Genomic DNA, 17,500 nt, shown 5'->3' on the forward strand with positions numbered 1-17,500 from the left:
CAAAATCACTTTTTCATGAATGATAATGGAAGGTGGAGGTGAAGCTTATTCATATACTTTCGGCTATTCAGCGTAGAGTTTAAAGTCTTTAAAATGCGTAGGCCTATTTTATCATGAACTCATTGTGCTAAATTGTAATCTTCTGTGTAACTTGTTGTGAAGTAAACCGTAAATCATATGAATACAGATGTGAACAGTAATCTTTAATTTTTACAATGGAAAAACATGGGACCACTACAATTTAGATGTACGATATAAAACCTAAATGTATATAGGAAATATGAACATTAAAGGAGTACTTCACCCATACGGAACCAGCGTTCTATCATTATAAAATCACTATTATAATATAATGAATGAGGTTTTTCTTCCCTCAGTCTTCCCTTAGTCTTCCCTTGGCCCAGCTGTCCTGTTAATCCTGACCCTTACTGTGATGTCACAAGAAGGAAACTGTAGGGTTTAAACAGTGAGACCATAAAACACTCTTTCTGCCTTTTCTCAGGCTAGGATGATCCGATTGAATTTTTTTAGCACATTTATACTAAATAGGATCTCCGAGTTCAATACACCTTCATATTCCAACCGGTGAAGTAGGTCTTTAAGGACATATTCTGTAAATTATATGAATATATAGGAGCTTCCAACGCAGCAACCGTGGCAGTAGCAGGCTGCTGCAAAGGTCCATCAGAACCAAAAGGTTTAGCTTGTCATTCGTCCCCTCTGCTATTAGACTGTTAAATGACAGACACAGGTCAAGATCATGAACACTGTGGTTTTCTTTTACTGTTTTTAAGTTAATCTTTGTGAATGTTGTTTTTAGGCCTGCTGCTGATTCACTGATGAACTGAACTATTTATTCTTAAATGTTGTTGTTGTTGTTGTTGTTGTTGTTGTGTGTGTGGCGTGCCCACTTGTTTGCCTATATGTCCTAAATGTGCTGCACTTTTGACCACACACATTTCCCAACTCTGGGATAATAAAGTATACCTTGACTTTGACTTTGACTTTGACTTGACTTAAAGGCCTACTTCACCGGTGGGAATATGAAGGTGTATTGAACTCTGAGATCCTATGTAGTATAAATGTGCAAAAAAAAAAAAAAATCGGTTCATCCTAGCCTGAGAAAAGGCAGAAAGAGTGTTTTTTTTAACCCTATATTAATCTTACTGTGACATCACAGTAAGATAAATATAGGGTTAAAAAAATAATTACTTTGTAAATATTACTGTGATGTCACAGTAAGAGAAATCACAGTAATATTTACAAAGTAAGGTTTTTTTTTAACCCTATATTTATCTTACTGTGATGTCACAGTAAGAGAAATCACAGTAATATTTACAAAGTAAGGTTTTTTTTTAACCCTATATTTATCTTACTGTGATGTCACAGTAAGATTAATATAGGGTTAAAAAAACACTCTTTCTGCCTTTTCTCAGGCTAGGATGAACCAATTTCAATTTTTTTTGCACATTTATACTACATAGAATCTCAGAATTCAATACACCTTCATATTCAAACCGGTGAAGTAGGCCTTTAAAGAAAAGGAACGTCTGCCTTTTAATCTTACAATAATAAAACATTGGAGCACTATAATAAAAAACATACTAAAATATATATATAAGGGAGTAATCTGTTAACACAATCTTCATTACAAAAACAGTGTTTGTTTACCATTATTTATTGACATTTGAAATATAATTTAACCCACAAATTTAACATAATCTTTGGACTAAAATAACTTACTTTATGGAAAATAGGAGTGGTTAATAGTGTAATAGTGGAAGGTGTCTGTCTGTCTGTCTGTCTGTCTGTCTGTCTGTCTGTCTGTCTGTCTGTCTGTCTGTTATTACCTAACAAGGTCAAGGTCACTTTTATTTATATAGCACCTTATAAGAACCTAAATTCACCAAAGTGCTTTACATAAAATACATAAATTAAAATACAAACAGCACACATTAAAAAACACTTACAGCAATGACACACAACAATTCATTAAAACGTAAAAGCCTGTGAAAAAAGGTGAGTTTTAAGAGTGGACTTGAAGGTTTCCAGAGACTCAGATAACAGTTTAAGGGTCTATCTTAGCTGAGTGTCTCTGTAGCTTTTTATCGGTGGGCAATTTGTAAACAAAGCTTTTTGGACTCAGCCCAAAGTATCTGGTGACAGCACACACACACACACACACACACACACACACAACGAACACACACACACACACACACACACACACACACACACTCACACACACCCAACGAACACACACACACACACACACACACACACACACACACACACACAGACAGACACATAGGCACGCAGACACACACACACACACACACACACTTTGACATACACACACACACACACAGACAGACAGACAGACAGACAGACAGACAGACAGACACAGACAGACAGACACACAGACAGACACATAGGCACACACGCACAGACAGCTGTTCACAGTTAGCGATACAGGCTTAAACACACATCCTAAGGGGTTATAATTAGAACAGAATGTATGTGGGTCACTAAGCAAACTGAACTGAACTCTCCTTGGCCTTGAGGTTGACTCAAGATGTTTATGTTTGCTTGTATCTGGTGACAACAGACAGACAGACAGACAGACAGACAGACAGAGAGACAGACAGACAGACAGACAGACAGACAGAGAGACAGACAGACAGACAGACAGACAGACAGACAGACAGACAGACAGACAGACAGACAGACAGACAGACAGACAGACAGACAGACAGACAGACAGACAGGAAGACAGACAGACAGGGAGAGAGACAGACAGAGAGACAGACAGACAGACGAGACAGACAGACAGACAGACAGACAGACAGACAGACAGACAGACAGACAGACAGACAGACAGACAGACAGACAGACAGACAGACAGACAGACAGACAGACAGACAGACAGACAGACAGGAAGACAGACAGACAGGGAGAGAGACAGACAGAGAGACAGACAGACAGACGAGACAGACAGACAGACAGACAGACAGACAGACAGACAGACAGACAGACAGACAGACAGACAGACAGACAGACAGACAAACAGACACAAACACATGCACAGACACACACACACACACACACACACATAGAGGATATTTATGTTTGTTTATTTGTTGTTTACAGGTTCCTGTTGCTACGGTCGGCTGTCTCCTTGACGACCAGGTCCCTAGCGACCACGGGGGGCAAGGCGCCGGACATGTCGGACGGTAAGACTAGACGGAGATCTAGCCGACTGTGTCTCAGTTGGTAGAGCGGGTCGGCTGATGATCAAAGGGTTGGAGGTTCGATCCCCGCCCTGCCACCTGTGTCATGGTTGTTGTGTCCTTGGGCAAAGACACTTCACCCACCTTGCCTCGTGTGAATGTCGATAGTTAGCCTGCTGCTATCGGTGTATGAATGTGTGTGTGAATGGTAACGTGGGAAAGGAAAACAGGTCTCCCTTGTAAAAGAGTCTCCGGACTCAATGGGATTTACCTGTATAAATAAAAGGTTAAAAAATATATATGTTATAGCTGTTATTATGAGGGACTTTTTATTGTTTTTTTGCATTGATTTGCACAGATTGTCCAGATTTTTTTTCTTCAAAAATTAAACAGAAATTCAGTCTGATTACCAGGCACATTAACACCTGCATATCACCTTTTTAATTTATTTTGTTGCCACATTCACGGATTATTTGAAAAGCTTCCACACTGCCTTCATGTGTGCTGCATTTATAGAGATTGCTCGCCTCACTCTATGCTGTGTGCTGTTCTATCACCTCATCAAAAACATAATTGTTCAGCAGAAATTATGAAGTCTTTCTCTACACTTATTCGAAAGGGCTATTTCACACACACACACACACACACACACACACACACACACACAATCTGGAGACACACACACACACAGGCACGCACACACACACACACACACACACACACACACACACAGGCACGCACACACACACACACACACACAATCTGGAGACACACACACACACACACACACAATCTGGAGACACACACACACACACACAATCTGGAGAGACACACACACACACACACACACACACACACACACACACACACACACACACACAGTCCGAGTTATTGCAATGATTATTATTGTAATGAAACATAACTAACAATGTGACATATTCATCTCAAATCCCTCGCTCTACTCACCCATCCAGCCTCATCCACTGAAGTTTATATATATTTTTTAATCATTTGTGTTTCTTCACAGGAAATCCACTTTTACACGTGTCAAATGGTGTGTGTTGGTAAACCATGAACAATCCTAAATCTACGTCTAAACAAACTCTCTTCCCACTTCTATAATTCTCATATAATTTTCTTTAATTTCATATTGAAGGTGTAGTCAGTGATTCTGGAGAACGCTTGTTGTCAAAATCACTTTTTGTCAAAATCAGTGAATATCTCCTCATGATCCACTACATGTTCCTATTGTTTGTGTGCCGAAAAATTAAGCTGGTGTTAATACACAGCCAAGGCTCTGTAAACAGGCATGTAGCTAGCCCCTTTGTTTACATACCAGTTTACAAAGCCTAGGCTATGTATTAAAGCTGGGGTATGTGATTTCTGATTGGTCAAAGTTAACATGAGCTGTACACTTTGACCAATCAGAGCGAGGCTCCGATGCTCTGTTCCTTATTGGCTGTTGGGACTGTCCATTCACTTTGGCACGACTTTGTTGGTGTGTAGAGCGTGTCAGGGAGGGACCATAGGGGAGGGACCAAAGAGAACAAGTGGAGCGGTTGAGGTATTTTGGATTCAAATCTCTATCCCAACTGCCATTTTCTCCCCAAATCCTCCACCCCAGCTTTTAACACCAGATAATTCTTTCAGCACACACAGTACAGACAGGTAGCGGATCATGAGGAGATATTCACTGATTTTGATTTTGACAACAAGCGTTCTCCAGAATCACTGACTGCACTTTAACATTTCTTCCGCATGCTCCTGCACACACACTGAGCCTGTCTTTATTTGACCTTGTTTCATGCACAGCTGCTTTTCTATTCATTCATTTATTTTATTATTTGGTATCATGCACCTGGTCTGAATTTCAAGGTCCCTCCCGTTGGCTGGATTTCTGCCCTGAGGCGTTTGTTGTATTGTCTAACTTCATATTTTCTTCTTCTCTTTCCCACTAGTCTGCAGTATTTTCCTCCAGCCGATTTTCGCACATAATATACTATGTCTATTTGGACTGCTACTCTCCACTCTCTCCCTCTCTCTCTTTCTCTCTCTCTCTCTCTGTCTCTGTCTCTCACTCTCTGTCTCTCTGTGTCTCTCACTCCCCCTCTCTCTCTGTTGTTTCATATTGTCTCAGTTTGGGCCGAAGTACTTCTTTATTCATTCAAATTCAAATCAGAAAAACTTTATTGTCTCTCACACTGCGACAGAAAATTGCCTTCAGTTTGATGCCCATAACATAGACACACATACAGTTAATAAAACCGTAAAACCACGTGTTAAAACTTTCAGTATGGGGGCGCCCTTAGCTCAGTTGGTAGGGCGTCCCCCCCCCCATGGGCCTCGGCCAGCAGCGGACCCGGGTTCGATTCCAGCCCGCGGTCGTTCTCTGCATGTCACTCCCCTCTCTGCCCCATTTCAACTCTGTCTCTACACTATCAATAAAGCAAAAAAATTTCAAAAAAATACCTTAAAAAAAAAAAAATTCAGTATAAAGTGTGCTAAGAAGGCTAATTCCCCTGCAATTAGGATACATATCATCACATATCATATCACCCGCATACGACAAAACATTATTTTAGGAAGCCGAAAATTGCTACAAGGTTATTGTTAAGAAACCGCTTAGAAAATAACTTTCCACCACTCGGATTCCTTAGGACTTTTAGTATGTTATTAAAGGAATACTTCACCCATACGGAACCGGCGTTCTATCATTATAAAATAACTATTATAATATAATGAATGAGGTTTTTCTTCCCTCAGTCTTCCCTCAGTCTTCCCTTGGCCCAGCTGTCCTGTTAATCCTAACCCTTACTGTGATGTCACAAGAAGGAAAATGTAGGGTTAGACAGTGAGACCATAAAACACTCTTTCTGCCTTTTCTCAGGCTAGGATGAACCAATTTCTAAAATGTTTTGCACATTTATACTACATAGGATCTCAGAGTTCAATACACCTTCATATTCCAACCGTTGAAGTAGGCCTTTAAGTACATATCAATGAGTCAAAAACTGTTGAAATAGTGTATTTTGCAATTTTTGGGAAAGCTCCCAAGAAGCTACAATATGGTACAAGGTCACAACATAAGGTGGTGTTACGGTAAATAAAGTCCCCCCCCCTGTGAAAAACAAAACAAAAGTGTATCAGTCTCATTGTTTGTTAAAAACTTCGCCTATCTGACAGAGACAGTATGAAACATGTGGCCTTGAACTCTATCTCCCACACACACACACACACACACACACACACACACACACACACACACACACACACACACACACACACACTTATTGTTTTCTTCTATTTTTCCTTCAGTGCGGAACAGGCTGAGAGAAATCGTGGGAGCGTCCACGAATTGGAGGTAACACAATAACATTTGAGCTGTTATTTTGTCAAAAACTACAATGTGACAACTTTAAAGGTGCAGTGTGTAATATGACATCATCAAGTAAGTTCTTGAAAGTTCTACAAAGTTCTAGAATGCAACACTCCCTGGGTAACCCCAACCCCTTTAGAATAATAACAGAAGCTACAGTGGCCTTCAAGGACAAGAACAATTCTAGATTCTAAACAATGCACCTGATGATATTCCAAAAACATGGATGTCTCCATAAGACTTACCCTCTCAATGTAGAAAATGTAATATTCAATATTTGTAATTCTCCGCTCAGGAGGATAATTCAGATTATTGGCAGAGGTGATTTTACACCAATGAGGACATATTTATGAATGAGGATATTGATTTTAGCTAATACATTACTTAAAATGTTACACAGTGTCCCTTTAAAGATACGTTTTTTACGAAAACAATCCTTATTTGAGTCAGTGGTGGAAAGTTACTTGCACTCATTCAAGTACAACGTTGACACACTGGTACTCCAGTATTTGTTACTGCTATATTTCTGCTAAGTTCACTACATCACAGAGGGAAACATTGAACGTTTTACTCCACAACTTCACATGCATTTTACTTATAGTTACTTTTTAACAAAATATATGGTGATATAATGTCCATTTTACTACCCAGCAGTGCAAAAATGATCTATTAGCTTCACATTGACAGACACAGAGTACAGACATTCTGTATGATCAACACTATATTTTTTAGAAGATAATCCTGCTGTACTTCAAGAGTGGTATTCCTACTTTTATTTTATTTTTTTTTAAGATATTTTTTTGGCATTTTTATGCTTTATTGATAGTGTAGAGACAGAGGTGAAATGGGGCAGAGAGGGGAGTGACATGCAGAGAACGACCGCGGGTGGGAATCGAACCCGGGTCTGCTGCTGGCCGAGGCCCATGGGGGGGGGGGGGGGGGGGGGGGGACGCCTTACCGACTGAGCTAAAGGCGCCCCCTGTATTCCTACTTTTAAGAAATCTTAGTGTTCTAGTATTAGTGTATCTTTTAATGTTTAGTATTTATGAACATGTTTAATAATTGTGTGTGTGTGTGTGTCTCTCTCTGTGTGCGTGCATATGTGCCTCTGTGTGTGTGTGTGTGTGTGTCTGTCTGTTTCTCTCTCTCTCTCTCTGTCCCTCCCTCACTCCCCCTCTCTCTCTCTATGTCTCTCTCTCTGTCCCTCTCTCTCTGCCTCTCTCTCTGTCTGACTCTCTCTCTGTCTGTCTCTCTGTCTCTCTCTCCCCCTCTCCCCCCCCTCTCTCTCTCTCTCCCCCCCCCCTCTCTCCCCCCTCTCTCTCTCTCTGTCTCTCTCTCCTCCCCCTCCCCCCCTCCCCCCCTCCCTCTCTGTGCAGTGACCATCAACAGGCTATGGCGGACCGCGTCTCTCTGTCTAACATGTTGGCGAGTTCTCAGAGCGATCTTCCAGCTAAGAGTATGAAAGACAGCCGGCTAGAGGTTCACCTTCCCCTGGGCTCAGAGCCAACACTGAGAGAGAAATACCTAACCTTCCATAACACTGTGAGGTAGATAGACAGACAGACAGACAGACAGACAGACACACACACACACACACACACACACACACACACACACACACACACACACACACACACACACACACACACACCTTCCATAATACTGTTAGGTACATACACACACACACACACACACACACCTTCCACAACATTGTTAGGTAGATATGCACGCACGTCGCACGCACACACACACACCATCCACAATACTGTTAGGTACATACACACACACACACACACACACACACACACACCTTCCATAATACTGTTAGGTAGGCACGCACACACTCACTCACTCACTCACTCACTCACTCACTCACTCACTCACTCACTCACTCACTCACTCACTCACTCACTCACTCACTCACACACACACTGATTAAACACTAACAGATAAACTCTTCTTCTGTGTCTCTGCAGGTTTGGTAGAATCCTGGAGGACCTCGACAGTTTAGCAGGTTGGACTCCCACACTAAAACATTTATATATTAAACCTGCAGTGTGTAGAATTTTGGATTTTATTTCCTAGCAGATTTTGTAGAAAGTAATTATAATATCCATAAGTACATTTAATTTTCGTGCATAATAGCTGAAAAAAACAATGCACCTGATGACATTCCAACTATGACACTTTCAAGATGGCGGCACTAGGCCTTGGTCCAAAATATGCAGAAATAAGGACATATATGAGACCCTTTCTAAGGGAAAAAATAATAATTCAAAAAGATTTTTTCAGATATTATGCACTAAATTAAATGTACTTATGGATATTATAATTACTTTCTACAAAATCTGCTAGGAAATGAAACCCAAAATTCTACACACTGCACCTTTAAAGGGCACAGTCTTTTTACCAGCATCCAATAAGGAAGTGACCACAACTGTAGTAACCAGGAAGTGCCACTGGGGGGGTGGTGCCAAGACCGAGCAGTTTTTCTTGGACTCACTTGTTAAACATGCCGTTTTCAAAGTCTTATTAAACCTATTTACAGCCTGGTCCACAAAACCATTTTAGTCTGTATGTTTAGGTCATATCTCCATGACAACACTGAGGGGGGGTGGGGGGGTGAATTTTTTGGACCACGCTAGTTTTTATTCTTTTGGAGGTTAAAATGTATTGGCGCGATCTCTTGAGTGACAGCTCTCCGCCCGTTGTCCCTCACTTTGCCTCGGAAGGTATACGTCAGCTATCTCCCTCTCCCCCTCACAAAATGGCGACGCGCACAAACCAGGATTATTGGATGCCGTGTGAATAACTGAGGTCAGCCCGGATGCTACATCCATATTATTTACTATCTATGATTTTATCCTGTTGTCTGTCCTCAGTTCTTATCTCTTATTCTCACACCTACAACACGGAGCTCAAGAGATCGCCTCTGTCTATCGTCACCGCCCTGGTGGACAAGATTGGTAACACACTCTATATATATGTTATATTACATTATTATATTTGAATAATTCACTGTTTCTTATATAGATATTTGGGGCGACTGTGTCTCAGGTGGTAGAGCGGGTCGGCCGATGATCAAAGGGTTGGAGGTTCGATCCCCGCCCTGCCACCTGTGTCATAGTTGTTGTGTCCTTCGGCAAGACACTTCACCCACCTTGCCTCGTGTGAATGTCGATAGTTAGCCTGCTGCTATCGGTGTATGAATGTGTGTGTGAATGGTAACGTGGGAAAGGAAAACAGGTCTCCCTTGAAAAAGAGTCTTCGGTCTCAATGGGATTTACCTGTATAAATAAAGCTTAAAAAAAAAAAAAAAAAAAAAAAAAGATATAGGCCTATGTATATACTGTATATATACTATGTATGTGTATTACTGTTTCAATTGTTTTTTTTGTTTGTTTTTTCTATTGTGTATGTATGATGTCTACAAACAGTAACATACTACTCATACACAAAACAGTGCACTACTTTTTCAACATGACTTTAAATATTTCATTTTCATTTCATTTAACTTTTATTTATCCTCGAGAGACCAATTGAGGGGTGACCCTCATTTACAATGACGTCGAGTTCAAACAAATTCAAAGGAAAAACAACAATACATAAACAATATTCAATGCAAATACATCAAATACACAACAACAGGTGAAGAGAAAAAACAATTGAAACATTTACACAGTGGTGAAGAGTGGCAGCAATTAAAATGAAATGGGTGAAAGTACAATATAGCCTAATTAAAACAGTTACAGGTAGAGTTTGGCAGATTTAAGATAGTTTGTTTAAATTGGTTAAAGGATATGAAGTTATTTAGTTTAATTTGTTGCTGTAAGTTGTTCCAGGAGTCGGGGGGCACTGAAGCTAAAAGCTGTCTTTCCCAGCTCAGACCGGGCTTATGGGACATAAAGCATAAGCATGTCAGTGGAGCGGGTCTGATAAAGCCCATCTGAAATATGCAGCATTTCTGTTAATAAAAACCAAACTGAAATCAATATTTTTCTTCAAATATTTAATTAATTGAGTTCGCAACAGTGCAATAAGCAGGATAATGGGGCGACTGTGGCTCAGTTGGTAGAGCGGGTCGGCCGATGATCAAAGGGTTGGAGGTTCGATCCCCGCCCTGCCACCTGTGTCATGGTTGTTGTGTCCTTGGGCAAGACACTTCACCCACCTTGTCTCGTGTGAATGTCGATAGTTAGCCTGCTGCTATCGGTGTATGAATGTGTGTGTGAATGGTAACGTGGGAAAGGAAAACAGGTCTCCCTTGTAAAAGAGTCTTCGGTCTCAATGGGATTTACCTTTATAAATAAAGGTTAAAAAAAAAAAATTCACATGTACATTTATTCAGTGGTTTGGGTTTGTATATCTGCGCTAAAGACATGTTATTGTTTGTTATTGTTTGTTATTGTTCTTGGCAGATATGAGGCAACACACCATCTACCCCGACTGTGACATTAAGTTCACTGGTCATGTGACCTGGGTCGGGAAGACTTCCATTGAGGCCAAGATGCACATGTCACAGGTACACACACACACGCACGCACGCTCGACGCACGCACGCACACACACGCACACACACACGCACGCACACACACACACACATATACACATATACACTCTACACACGCACTCACTCACTCACTCACTCACTCACTCACTCACTCACTCACTCACTCACTCACTCACCTACTCACACACACACACACACACACACACACATATACACTGCACACACGCACGCTCGCCGCACACACACTGCACGCACACACGCACTCACTCACTCACACACACGCGCACACGCACTCACACACACGCACGCACTCACTCACTCACTCACTCACTCACTCACTCACTCACTCACTCACTCACTCACTCACTCACTCACTCACTCACTCACTCACTCACTCACTCACTCACTCACGCACTCACTCACTCACTCACTCACACACACACACACACACACACACACACTGCACACACACATACATAAATAAGTGCACATATCTCTCTCATATATTTCCCGACCAAATTGTTAGATCAACTGAAAGAAACACAGAAATAAGAACTTCACAACAAAGATTAAAAAATACCAAGAAAATTAAAAAAAAAGAAAGCCTGAAATAATTCCACGAACATAGGTTGCGTTCCGAATCGCATACTTTCTACTATATAGTATGGTAGAAAAAAGATTTAGGATGTCCCGATTCTTGTGGCCAGATTTAGGATGGTTAGAAGTACCCGGATGTCCTTCTTCATGCGGCCAAGATTGTTAGTGTTGAAAAGTGCATCCTATTTGGGCAATTCTGACCCACAATCCAGTGCGCACGTGAAGTGACGTCACATCGACGAAGCCTCCATATGAAAACAAACGGGGATGCGCCGGATATAAAAGCAAGAGGCAAGATCAAGGCGCAATGCTATGATGAAATAAGAGAGTAAAAGTATGTCCCAATAGTATGCCTACTGCATCCTAACTAGATTATTTTTATCGTCGGATGTAGTATGTAGAATAGAAAAAAGAAAGAGGAGGAGATTCGGAACGCAACCTTTATCTTTCTTTTCTTTCAGTTCCGTGATGGAGCTTATGCCCCGGTGCTGGATGCTACGTTCGTTATGGTGGCCCGGGACCCAGAAAACAAGCGGTAGGACACTCACACTGATACTAATACCAATGTTTAAAGACTTCTCCGTGCATTTAAATCATTAAATTACAATGAAATGGACTGAGATTGTTCTCATGGAAAGCAGACAAATGTAAACAGATACTGTATGGCAGCCTTTCCTTGACTATAGAAGCGACCTACATGACACCTTTTTTTTTTTTTGGCATTTTCAAGCTTTATTAGACAGTACAGAGTTGAAATGGGGAGACAGAGAGAGAGAGAGAGAGAGGGGGGGGGATGACCTGCAGTAAAGGTCCACGGGTCGGATTTGAACCCACTGCAACGAAGGCCGGAGCCGATATGGTACGCGCTCTATCCACTACACCACCGGAGCGCACCGACCTTTAGTTTAAACAATGTCCTTAGAAACCTGTAAAGTAGAGTACGCCATGTTAGTTGTTTATTTTTATTTTGTCTTTTGTTTTTGTTTGTGTTCTTTGTAAAAAGATTTTTTTTTAACTAAATTATTTAAAGATGAGATTGAAGGGGCGCCTTTAGCTCAGTTGGTAGGGCGTCCCCCCCCCATGGGCCTCGGCCAGCAGTGGACCCGGGTTCGATTCCAGCCCGCGGTCGTTCTCTGCATGTCACTCCCCTCTCTGCCCCATTTCAACTCTGTCTCTACACTATCAATAAAGCATAAAAATGCCAAAAAAATATCTTAAAAAAAATATATATATATGAGATTGACTGAAATTGTAAAGTGCAGTGTTATTTAGGTAAAAATACTAAAACCACACGATAAAAACACTCAGTATCAAGCAAGCTCCAACCTCAGCGATTTTTCCCAGCATCCAATAAGGAAGTGACCACAACTGTAGTAACCGGAAGTGCCACTAGGGGGGTGGTGCCAAGACCGAGCAGTTTTTCTTTGACTCACTTGTTAGACAGGCCGTTTTCAAAGTCTTATTAAACCTATTTACAGCTGTGAAAGTCTGACATTAGCCCTGTTGTTGTCTGTTTCTTTCAGAGCTGCGTTTGTGAACCCACTGAAGCCTGAAGGTCCAGACGAGGAGAGGATCTTCCAGGAAGGAGAAGGTTTGAGAAGTTATGATGTGTATGATGCATTTATACTCAAATCAAATCAAATCAAATCAGTTTTATTTCTATAGCCCAACATCACAAATACACATTTGTCTCTGTGGTCTTTACATTTCATACAATATATGATACAATATGATACCCTGCCCTTACACCCTTAGCTCGGCTGAGAAAAAACTCCCAGTAAAAAACCCTTTACCGGGATTAAAAAAAAATAATTTAAGAAATCTCAGGGAGAGTCGACAGAGTAAGGGATCCCTCTCCCAGGACGGACATACTGCAATAGATGTCATAAGTAGAGAAAAATCACGAAGGAGTTTGATCATTGACCAGATGTTTACATGGTAATACTAAAGTAAAGTGCGAAAAGTGTGGATGCACTACACAAGTTAAACCCTCACTAAAGTAAGACTAGATGGGCACTCCGGTGGTGTAGTGGATAGAGCGTGTACCATATTGGCTCCGGCCTTCGTTGTAGTGGTCGCGGGTTCAAATCCGACCCGTGGACCTTTACTGCAGATCATCCCCCCTCTCTCTCTCTCTCTGTCTCCCCATTTCAACTCTGTACTATCCAATAAGGCTTGAAAATGCGAGGAAAATAATCTTAAAAAAAAAAAAAAAAGTAAGACTAGATTCTGTTCCCCATCTCAAAAACACATACAGCTCTGGAAAAAATTAAGAGACCAGTCTGGATTTTTTTCTTAAATCTTCATCTCTACATTACTTAATGGAAATGCTCTTAATGACAATATTTTCGGGGGGGAATTTGGTAGAAATGTTGTCGGTAATTTATAGAATAAAACCAAAATGTTCATTCTACTCAAACATATGCCTATAAATAGTAAAAGTCTGTCTGTCTGTCTGTCTGTCTGTCTGTCTGTCTGTCTGTCTGTCTGTCTGTCTGCCTGTCTGTCTGTCTGTCTCTGTCTGTCTGTCTGTCTGTCTGTCTGTCTGTCTGTCTGTCTGTCTGTCTGTCTGTCTGTCTGTCTGTCTTCCAGCTAACAAAGTGCGGCGCTTCGAGCTCAGTGGAGCTTCGTTGTTGAAAGTCGCTCCGACAGACGAGGAGAGGAAGATCGTTCACAGCCTCTTCCTCAACACACTGGACACTAAGTAAGAATGAGTAATTTATTTTTATTTTACTTTTATCTAACGAGTCAGGACTGAGAAGGGCTGTAGTTTAAAGGCCCGGACACACCGGCCCGATAATCCGCCATCGTAGAGTCTGGAGGGGGCGGGGACACGAATCTGTTTGGTGTGTTCGGTGACGTCGGCCGTAGTTGATGTCGTCGGGCTTCTTTTGAGCCGATTGAACATGTTCAATTGGCGGCGGGCAGTCTTTCAGTCAGAGCAATTTGATTGGTGGAGGGCTAGCGAATCAGTGAAGCCCGGAAGTGAGGCGGGTAGCACAAACTTGCAAAAGAGTCTTCGGTCTCAATGGGATATACCTGTATAAATAAAGGTTAAAAAAAACAAAAAACTGCTGACAACAATATCGCATCGCTAGCCATTGTTTTAATGTGTTTGTTTGTTTCGTTCAGCGAGTACTCACATGCATCAACCCTTGTTGACTGCTCGACACCATGCTCGACACTCTCTGCTAAAAATGGTGCTGTTTATGGTCCATAAATATAAATACGTAGTTCTATCTATGTTTATGGTCTAGAGAGCCGTCCCATCATTTCCGGCTTCCGTATTTTTTTGGGCCACAATACAGATTAGCGCCGCCTGCTGTTATGGAGACATTACGTCCCGCGCAAGCGCAGAGCGTACGGAAAGTCAGCAGTCGGCTCGGTGTGTTCTTGGCACTTTTTTGTCCGCGACGGGCAAACTGGAGCTGCTTGAAACGGCCGACTCCATTTTGGGGCGACGGTCGGTAGTCAGACCGGTGTGTCCTGGCCTTAAAGCCCCTGTAAGCTGAAATCCACAAAATCCCTGTAAGTATTTAATGTGGGGAGTTGGTTAGTAACATGATAGTTAAGCATCCAAAAAAAGAGTTTGGTACATTTGTCAATCCAAATGTCACAGTAATGAATGAAGTGACTTAGCTTTTGTCAAGAAGACTTACAGGTGGAGTCAGTGATTCTGGAGAACGCTTGTTAAAATTGTCAAAATCAGTGAATATCTCCTCACGTCCTATGTGTGCAATGAAGAAGAAAAAACATCTGGTGGTGATACAAAGCCTAGGCTCTGTAAACTGTTATGGAGCATCTCGGACCAGATCAATATTGTAAATGAGAAACTGTTTAATCTGGAAAAATGAAGGTTAAATAAATACATATTTAGTTTTTAGTTTTAGTTTTAGTTTTTCCACATACAAATCGATAAAAAAAAAAAAAAAAAAACATGTAGTTAAAAAAAAAAAAATACATGTGTGGATGTGGCAGAAACCTGTACAGGCTTATATAAATCCACACCCAAAATACATTTACATATTAATATTAGCAGATCAGCACACAAGCGCACACACATATTTATTTAAAAACCTTCTCCTCGGAAAATTGGACTTTGTTCATGAAAAAGACGCAGACAAATTATATAGCTCCGTTTGTTTGTATTATTATTTATGTCTATTATTTCTAATCTAGAAAAAACATGCTACGTTTTTCCTATTTCTATTTTTCTTATTTATTTGATGTAAAAAATACACCCACTCTAAAAGGTGCTAGGTTATCCCCCTTCAAAAGGTGTCTTTCTTTCTTTGTTTTTATTTTTCTCTTCTCTCTCTTTGATATATTGATATATTATTATTGTCAATGCATCCCTGTAACATTGTTCTAGAAAAGTAAAAAAAAAAAAAAAAAAAAAAAAAAACAGAAAGGGGAGTATTAAGGTTTTGCTGGTTACGATCATTGATTGTTTCACTTGTACTGTTTTTTATTTTCTGTAATCAACAACAAGAAATAACTTGTAAACAATGTTTTGATGTATGCAATACTCTATAAATAAAAATAAAAAAAAAAACCTTCTCCTCTTCACAGGACTGTTAGTTTCCGCAGCAGAGTTTTGCCTCCGAACTCCGTGTGGATGGAAGACGCCAAACTGAAGGGACTGGAGATCTGCCATCCTCAGGTTAGAATAATAATAATAATAATAATAATAATAATAATAATAATAATAATAATAATAATAATAATAATAATAATAATAATAATAGATCAAATTTATATAGCGCTTTTCCCAGTGCTCAAAGACGCTTCACAAAAGCTAAACAAAACAAACAAACACAACGTAACGTTTAAAGGTTAAAAGCAAGGGTGAAAAGGTGTGTTTTTAGGGCTGTTTTGAAGAACGTTTTCTTTTTCTTTTTCCACGTTTCATGGAAACACCACATTATGTTCTGTCCATCCTTAAAAAAATCATTAAAGGCCTACTTCACCGGTTGGAATATGAAGGTGTATTGAACTCTGAGATCCTATTTAGTATAAATGTGCAAAAAAAATTGAAATCGGATCATCCTAGCCTGAGAAAAGGCAGAAAGAGTGTTTTATGGTCTCACTGTCTAACCCTACAGTTTCCTTACTGTGACATCACAGTAAGGGTTAGGATTAACAGGACAGCTGGGCCAAGGGAAGACTGAGGGAAGAAAAACCTCATTCATTATATTATAATAGTGATTTTATAATGATAGAACGCCGGTTCCGTATGGGTGAAGTATTCCTAAAACTCTTTATTATTATGGTGGACAGTGTAACTCCATAATCTTGCAAAACCATTTTTTCCAATTCTGGTCCATGTGGTATTTACCTGTTATTTCTGTGTGCGTGTGTGTCTGTGTCTGTATCTGCGTCTGTGTCTGTGTGTCTGTATCTGTGTCTGTGTGTCTGTGTCTGTGTCTGTGCGGGTGTGTGTGTTTTTCTTTCCTTGTGCTCTTACCAGGAGAGGAACATCTTCAACAGGATCTTTGGAGGCTTCCTCATGAGGAAAGCTTACGAGCTGGGCTGGGCCAATGCCTGCTCATACGGGTGAGAACATTTATTTATTTTTTATTTTTCATTTAACTTTTATTTATCCTCGAGAGACCAATTGAGGGCTGACCCTCATATACAATGACGTCGAGTTCAAAGCAAATTCAAAGGAAAAACAACAATACATACACAATATTCAACGCAAATACATCAAATACACAACAACAGGTGAAGAGAAAAAAACAAAACAATTGAAACATTTACACAGTGGTGAAGAGTGGCAGCAAT

At 40.6% G+C, this 17,500-nt stretch overlaps 1 protein-coding gene across 1 annotated transcript in view; it reads left to right on the forward strand.

The window, feature by feature from the left end:
• acot9.1 (acyl-CoA thioesterase 9, tandem duplicate 1) overlaps positions 1–17,500 on the forward strand; it is a 22,295-nt gene that overhangs the window by 580 nt on the left and 4,215 nt on the right. Inside the window, exons 2-13 of the mRNA XM_080050223.1 lie at positions 3,151–3,233; positions 4,258–4,284; positions 6,546–6,591; positions 7,983–8,153; positions 8,583–8,620; positions 9,489–9,572; positions 11,025–11,128; positions 12,175–12,248; positions 13,237–13,304; positions 14,306–14,417; positions 16,286–16,376; positions 17,184–17,269. Of these exons, the coding sequence (XP_079906349.1) occupies positions 3,151–3,233; positions 4,258–4,284; positions 6,546–6,591; positions 7,983–8,153; positions 8,583–8,620; positions 9,489–9,572; positions 11,025–11,128; positions 12,175–12,248; positions 13,237–13,304; positions 14,306–14,417; positions 16,286–16,376; positions 17,184–17,269 (984 nt within the window). The remainder of the gene's footprint in view (positions 1–3,150; positions 3,234–4,257; positions 4,285–6,545; positions 6,592–7,982; positions 8,154–8,582; positions 8,621–9,488; positions 9,573–11,024; positions 11,129–12,174; positions 12,249–13,236; positions 13,305–14,305; positions 14,418–16,285; positions 16,377–17,183; positions 17,270–17,500) is intronic.

This window comes from Ammodytes marinus, assembly GCF_949987685.1.
Source record: "Ammodytes marinus genome assembly, chromosome: 21".
NCBI lineage: Eukaryota > Metazoa > Chordata > Actinopteri > Uranoscopiformes > Ammodytidae > Ammodytes > Ammodytes marinus.